General features: G+C 56.0%; 1 protein-coding gene across 1 annotated transcript in view; it reads right to left on the minus strand.

Annotated features, from left to right (window-relative positions):
* Positions 1–7,874, minus strand: part of NAXD (NAD(P)HX dehydratase) — a 19,431-nt gene that overhangs the window by 7,839 nt on the left and 3,718 nt on the right. Inside the window, exons 2-5 of the mRNA XM_029938396.1 lie at positions 6,845–6,954; positions 4,742–4,892; positions 1,013–1,058; positions 300–389 (exon numbers count right to left, since the gene is read on the minus strand). Coding sequence (XP_029794256.1) covers positions 300–389; positions 1,013–1,058; positions 4,742–4,892; positions 6,845–6,954 — 397 coding nt within the window. The remainder of the gene's footprint in view (positions 1–299; positions 390–1,012; positions 1,059–4,741; positions 4,893–6,844; positions 6,955–7,874) is intronic.

Here is a 7,874-nt window from a genome sequence, read left to right on the forward strand (position 1 = left end):
TGAGAGAGACAGAGCATGAGAGGGGGAGGGGCAGAGAGAGAAGGAGACACAGAACTGGAAGCAGGCTCCAGGCTCTGAGCTGGCTGTCAGCACAGAGCCCGATGCGGGGCTCGAACCCACGAACGTGAGAGATCTGACCTGAGACGAAGTCGGAGGCTTAACCAACTGAGCCACCCAGGCGCCCCCTCCCTTCTCCTGACAGCGCCTCCCGTCACCCCAGCACAGCAGCCTCGGGGCGGAGGGGCCTGCAATGGCCCGTCCCCCCGGAGGACCGCCAGCCCCCCGCGCATCCCCACTCACAGAACGGGGTGAACGATCAGCTCCGGGCTGTACGACTTGATCACAGGCGCGGCCTCCCGGGTGCAGAACACGTGGGACAGATCTGCGCCCTAGGACGTGATCACAAGGGGCTAGCTCGAAGCACCGCCCGCCCCGCAGACACCGAGGTGGTGTCCGCAGGAGCCCCTCCCCAGGGCCTCTCACCGCTGGTGGCAGCTCACAGCAGGACGGACTCTAAGGAGAGGCCTGGAGAGAAAGCAGTTTTGCTCCAAGAGGCAGGTCAGCCCAGACCAGCTCACCCCCGAGGGGCATGGGGAGCACATTTCACGCTCACTGTGCCAATGGGGCTGTGAGACAAGGTGTGAAGACGCCAACTGCTTAAGGCAGGACGGAGGAGGCGCCCCCGGATCGCACTGGTGAGGTTCAGTCCTCATGTAACTTCAGTTAAAATTCCCAGTTCTGTCCCAGCACAAGGTCAGGATGGATTTCGAGGGGACTCTCGGGGCGCCTGGAAGGCTCAGTCGGTTAAAGTCTGACTCTTGGTTTCGGCTCAGGTCATGATCTCACAGTTTGAGGGATCGAGCCCCGAATCGGGCTCTGTGCTGACAATGTGGAGCCTGCTTGGGATTCTCTCTCTCTGCCCTCTCCCATCTCCTTCTCTTTCTCTCAAAATTAAACTTTAAAAAGCAAAGACGAGCCCCTCACTAGACAGGGAAGCTGCGAACAGACGTACCACTTTGAGAGCGGAGATGGCCGCGAAGTAGGGGGCTCCGGTGTACCTAGGGAGGAAGACACGTGCAGTCAGAAGCTTCTGGGAAGGAGACGGCACAGCCGCTTTACCAGCGGCTCCGAAAACGTTCAGCGAACACCAGGGAACTCGGCTCACGACCAGACAAGTCGCTTTGTCACGAGACCTTCGTGCCGGTCAGGCCCCGCTCTCTGCAGCACGGTGCTCACACTGAGGCTGGAGGAGGCCACGGGAGCTCCCCGCTGGGTCCGCCAGGAGCCCGCCCCCCCCCCGGGGGGAGGGAGCACAGGAGCTCGGCAGCAGGTGCTGAGACTCACACCCCATCCTCCTGTTCCAGAATGCCTGGAACTATTTTACTTTTTTAAATGCTTTTAATTTATTTTTGAGAGACAGAGACAGCGCGAGCAGGGGAGGGTCAGAGAGAGAGGGAGACACAGAATCCAAAGCAGACTCCAGGCTCTGAGCTAGCTGTCAGCACAGAGCCCGATGCGGGGCTTGAACCCACAAACCATGAGATCATGACCTGAGCCAAAGCCGGACACTTAACTGACTGGGCCACCCAGGCGCCCCTGGAACTATTTTAAAGGTTGCTTCAAGCATCGGAAGGAAAATTCTTTTTGTGGGGGAAGAGGGAGAACCCACTAGAGTGAGGGGGAGGGGTGGGGAGATGAAGGAAGGGAGGACCTTAAGTGGCTCCACACTCAGCAAGGAGCCTGATGCGGGGCTCGACCCCATAACCATGAGGTCAGGACCTGAGCCGAAATCAAGAGTTGGACACTTAACCGAATGAGCCACCGTAGTGCCCCTAGAAAGGAGAATTCTTGAAACTTGTCATCAGACTAGTGTAACATTTACGTCAATTCTAAGCAGTGAAGGAAACCTCAGAAAAAGACTGAGTACTCTCTACACTCCCAGTGTCTACACTGTCTACGCTCCCAGTGACACCCCAAGAGTGGGCCGCCAACGAGCCACAAACACAAGGCGGGACACGCCACACACGTGCTCCCCCCGGCCCCCCCCACCCCCCGCCACATACAACGTGGACGCGCGCCTAGGAAATGCGCTCACTACAGCCGTGAAGACCAGCTTGTGTATGAGCCCAGCAGGAGCTGCCCACGGCCCAGGGCATGGGGGGGCGGGGGGGATGCTTGCCGGTAGCTGCCCGGGTGTGACTGCGGGGACGGCCAGCGATGCGGAACACCGCTTGGGACGTCTGTGCACTCTGCCCCAGGACACGTCCCAGGAACTGACCCCCTGGAAATCACGCAGGCAGAAAAAGTACACGGACACCTACCGCCACGCTGCTTAGGTGAGAGAGACCGGAGGTCAGCGCTTGCCCTGCTCAGGGGCTGCTGGATGCCGGGCCCCTCGGTGCGACCACAGTCAGTGTCTAGGAGCCCCCGGGGGAGGACTGACGCGCAGGCCGGACGTTAAGGGAGAGGGCCGCACCCCAGACGGTGTGTGTATAACGCAAAGTGCGGTGGGAGCTCCTGGCAAGGCGCCCACTTCGGGGGCAGCTGTCCCCCCAAACACATTACCACCCGGAGCAGACAGAGCCAGGCCAGCGCCCCCCGCAGGCTCGTGGTGTGAAAGATCCAGGCTGCCACTGGTCTTTTCTCCTCCTGCGAGTTAAACCCCTACTCGCATATTTAAATTCACCAAGAAGGGGCGCCTGGTGGCTCAGTCGCTGGGCCCGTCCAGCTCCAGATTTCGGCTCAGGTCATGACCTCCCCGTTCATGCTTGGGATCCTCTCTCTCTCCCTCCCTCTCTGCCCCTCCCCTGCTCTCATGCTGTCTCTCAACATAAATAAATTTACCAGTAAAGAGTGAGCCTTCGAAACCCCAAGCCCCTTCCTCAACTCCAGTAAAAGTAGAACCCCAAGCCCGTGTCTCTCCCTGCAGCCCCGCCGTGTGGCCCCAGGCTCTGTGTCATTCCCAGGTCTTGTCACACCCCCTTATTTTTTCAAAGTTTCCTGAGGGTTGCTGCTGTGACCCTGTGATTGTATATATACTGGCTACTGACAGGCCGAGACTGGCCTAAACCAGTGACAACACGCACAGCCCAGTTTTGTGCCCGGGAAGCCTGGAAGGCTAGTACTGTGTCCGTGCTGTTATCACAGGGGGTCCTAAAGGCTTTCACCTCGCACATTGCTGCAGAGCTCGAATCTTTAGAACCAATAGATAATCCTTTTCTAACCGGAATAAAGAGATCCTACTTTAACGGGCGTATTTTAAATTAGATCACGACCCCGAGCTCGCGACACCACCAGACTCATCTGCAGAGAAAGCCCGAGGACCAACTCCTCCCCTGCAGACGCCCCAACAAAGCCGGAGATGGGGGCGGGGAACCTGAGGACTAAAACCCCGACCTGCTCAACTCTCTCAAGGGGACAAGGACCCAAGGGCCTGGCAGAGGCCCCTCCCCGAGGGGGGAGGAGGGCTGTCCTCTAACCGGGAGCCTAAAGGGAGAAAGGCAGCTAGGAGCTGGTGATCCGGGACCCACACGCGGCAGCAGGAAGAAAACCAGGTGCGACACGGGAGCCAGGAACAGAGGCAAACTGCCCCCATCCAAGGGGGCGGAGTCTGCGGACATGGAGCCCTCAGACCTCAGACCACAGCGAGTAACACACACCCAGACACGTCCCGAGGGAACTGCAGAACTCCGCAGAAAGAGAAAACCCTCCGGACATCCAAGCAAGAGTAAGTCTCTTACTTACAGATCAAGGTGAACTCTGAAGGGGCAAAGTAGAAGCCAGAGGGCAGGGTGGCCACGTGCGCGGGTCACCGGGAGATCTCACTGCCTGAGAAGCCCGGCCGGCCTGGCATGACACAGCACCCCGGAGTGGGAGCATCGCCCCCTGTGCACCCGCACAGCGGCGACACCAGGAGAGGCCCGGCGCGCCGGCCGTGACGCAGCCCGCCGGGCTGGGCAGGAAGCGGGCAGCAGTGCGTCCGCGGTGTGCAAAGGGCCAGTCCGCAGCGAGGGGCTCCCTAGGACTGCTCAGACCCAGTGTTCACGCTCTCCCGTGGCTGGTGGAAAAGGCAACCACTAGCTAAATTTAAAAGTATAACAGGGGCGCCTGGGTGGCTCAGCGGGTTAAGCGTCTGACTTGACTGACTTGGTCATGGTCTCACGGTGTGTGGTTCGGGTCCCACCTGGGTCTCTGTGCTGGCAGCTCGGAGCATGGAGCTGCTTCGGATTCTGTGTCCCCCCTCTCCCGCCACCTGCTCACATGCTCTCTCTCTCTCTCTCTTAAAAATAAATAAATGTAAAAAAAAATTAAGTTCATGGCAATAGGTATCACTTATAAACGACGAACAACTCAGCAGCCAAGTATAAAAGCAGAAGAGAGAACAAGCCACGAGGAAAGGGCAGGACCTAACTTCATCAATGACTCCCAAGAACACCTCCAACTTGACAAAGCAAACCAAACCCACGCCAGATTACAGAGTAACACTTGTGCACAGTGTGGAGCCTGGCCAACACAGACAAGTGTAGACAAGGGAAAACAGCGTCGGCCTCCACGCCAGCTAAAATCGGGCCGCACCCCCGCCGACAGAGCACTCCGCACCCCTCGCTTTCTCCTATTCGGTCAAGAAGCTCTTCGCTGAAAAATAGCGAGTGTCAGGACATCGGACTACAGCCAGAGATGGTGACGGGGTCCCACTGCTGGACAGAGGGCCAGGGGACGCTAACGCGTCCGAGTCACTCACTCCTGGCAGCCGCCGACCACGCCTATCCTTCCGTCCTGGCCTTTGTGCTTCTGGGCACTCAGCGGAGGGACGAGGCTCCTCACCAGCTGCAAGGGGCCCTCCATGTCCCTCGCCGAGTGTGCTTTCCGCGACGAGAACGCTCTCTCTAAAACTGGAAAACAGGAATACGGAATTATGTAGGGGAGTAAGTTTCTATCGGCACACGTGAGAGACGGACACGAGACAAGGCACCTGCCAAGGCTGACTTAACGTGAATGCTAGATGTTTATCCAGGGGTTTCGTTATTTTATTTCTATAAGCAAGTGGGGTTTAGAAATTACATCGAAAAACTAACACAGCTGTACGTGGCCACATTTGTTCCTGAAATGTATCATTTTGGAAGTCTGGCTAATCTTTCAGAAAATGTTTTCAATGCATTCCTACTTAACAACCGACACACAGTTCCACATAGTCTGTTTCCATCTTTCCTTAAGTCTCTTCTCTCAAACTTTTCCACTTATTACCTTCCAGGGTCACAGTCAAGTCTGAGGTTCACATTACTCCCAATTTGCCAGTCATGATTCTGACGCTCAATTGGATACAAATTAAATAATCTAGAAATGGGGGCATCTGGGTGGCGCAGTAGGTTAAGTGTTCCACTCTTGATTTCAGCTCAGGTCATGATCTCATGGTTTGTGAGTTTGAGTCGATGCACTGATAAGGCAGGGCCTGCTTAGGATTCTCTCTTCCTCTCGCCCTCTCTCTCTGCCCTTCCTGTGTGCACTCTTTCTCTCTCTCAAAATAAACTTAAAAAATAAAAAATAAGCAATCTAATAATGGCATTGTAGATAGAGAACACATCTCCCAGTGGGTTCAGAGTGGTACTTAAAGTATAAGATGATTCTGAACTGTCAACCGCATGCTTTCACCTTCTTGCAAACCAACACAAGCTAAACCTCCAAACGGAATCGCTGAAAACGTCTGGCCAAGAACAGGCACAAGTGGGCTTGCTCAGGGATCCCCCAGCCCGCCGGCCCTGCCTGCCCACACCCCCAAATCCGCGGGCTGCACGCCTTCTTCTCCTGGGCACTGCCTGGTGAGCCACACGAAGAGGGCCCGAGCCGTCACATCAGGTGTGGTGACAAATCACTGACTGAGCTGTCACCGCATGAGGAGAGCGCGTGCTGTGTGTTTGTTCCAAACGTCAGCGCGTCTAGTGTAACAACAGGTCTGGGTCAAACAAGAATATCGAAGAACGGCCACTCCTTCAAATTCCCCACATCAAGAAACACAAGTGCTTTTTAAGGTTTTTTAAATGATTTTTGAAGGAGAGAGAGACAGAGCACAAGCAGGGGAGGGGCAGAGAGAGGGGGAGACACAGAATCCGAAGCAGCTCCAGGCTCTGAGCTGTCAGCACAGAGCCCGACGCGGGGCTTGAACCCACAAACCTCTAGATCATGACCTGAACTGAAGTCTTAACCGACTGAGCCACCCAGATGCCCCCTACAGTTGCTTTTTAAAGTCTAGAACTTGTAAAAGCAGAACCCAAACTTACCAGCCACTGAAGGGGTGTTCTGGGTTCCTTACAAAGCTCTGGGTTTATCGGGGACCGTACTTTATACTGAGGACTCCGCCACACACAAAACACCCCTCAGAGCACCCCCCAGCCCTCAGCCTACACAGAGCACGTTCAGCCCCACCTACGGAGCCAGGCGAGGGGTCTCCTGCCCCCAACCTCCTCCGCGCCCGGGGCACCGAGCAGACACTCCATAAATGTTGGAAGAATTAAAAGCATCTTGGTTTCGTCTCATTAGAAGGCAGTCTGTCCTCTGACAGACAAGGAGGCTGGAGCCCAGGGACACGGGCCGGTGAGGGTGCCTGGGCTCGTGACACGGAGCCAGAACAGAAGACACCGCTGCCCCAAAATGCTGTTGTTTTAAGGCAAATCATTTCTCTTTAACGAGATAGTCACACCAACCAGAATCCAACCAAACCTGCCTCAACTGCACGTCTGAGCATTCGGGAGGGGGGATAAAACCACTCGGGAAGCACAGCGTTTTCTCTCGTGATCCGGCACGTCCACGCCGCTCGCCGGCCCCTGGCCCGCCCGCCTGAGCCAAGCACCTTGTGTCCAGACAGGGCCGAGCCAAGGCCGGCTCCGTTCCCTACAGTGCCAGTCGGTCGGTTTCAGCCCGTGTGCCCCCAGGCCCCGTTCAGGCTCGGCTGCAGAAATACTTCAGTGGAAACATTCAAGTTCTGCAGGATCAAAAGGCCCGGACAACAGGTGATTTCAAATTTATCCAATTCAGTCACCTGGTCTTCACAACAGCTCTGAGTCTGGAAGGACCGGTCAAACCTGCCCGATTTTTGTTTGTTTTAAGGCAGCGGCTGAGGCAGGCTGGAGAGCTGAACGGATCTCGTGAGCCTGGGCGGATTTCCGGAAGGCCTTCCCTCCACCAGCCCTCCGTGTGCCCACGGGGCCTCATGCTAACTGGACTGCACTAATTTGGGGCACCTGCTCGAGGGCCCTCCTGACGGCATCGGAGACGCCCCAACCAGAAGGCTCGGACGAGCGCTCAGGCCTCTACGACTCCACCTGTGTTTTGGTAAAAGCTCTGATCCGCTTAGTAATAAAACTTCAAACTCCAAGAGAAACACTAGCTAATCACAGGGTGCACATTTACCAGCCAGGGCCACCAATAAAAAGTCTCTAAACAAACTGTGATCAGAGGCCACTCTGCTGCAGGTGTGACTGATCCCTCCCTGAGTCTCAAAGCATTTGGCACCTGAAACCAATGGAATGCTGTGCCAACTCGACTTCAATTACAAACAAAACAAAACAAAACAAAAGGGCATATGGAACTATCCCGAAGAAAAACAAAAAGCCAGAACTCCTGACGTTATTCTGGGCCAAGCCCAGCTATACGTGCGTATATGGTAATACGTGTCTAATGACTGTTGGAGCCAAAGCAAACACTGCCATCTCGGCTCCCGACGGCGGGGGGACCGCGGCCTGCCTCGTTCTCTTACTTTCTCGGCCTCTTCCACACGACGGTGGATACACACCGCTCCCCGCCGTGTCCTGGGAAATGAGATAACCCAGCACAGCTCTTGAACGGCTTAGAATGTATTCCGCATCTTACACGAACACACA

Source organism: Suricata suricatta, chromosome 4, assembly GCF_006229205.1.
Source record: "Suricata suricatta isolate VVHF042 chromosome 4, meerkat_22Aug2017_6uvM2_HiC, whole genome shotgun sequence".
In the NCBI taxonomy this organism is placed as follows: domain Eukaryota; kingdom Metazoa; phylum Chordata; class Mammalia; order Carnivora; family Herpestidae; genus Suricata; species Suricata suricatta.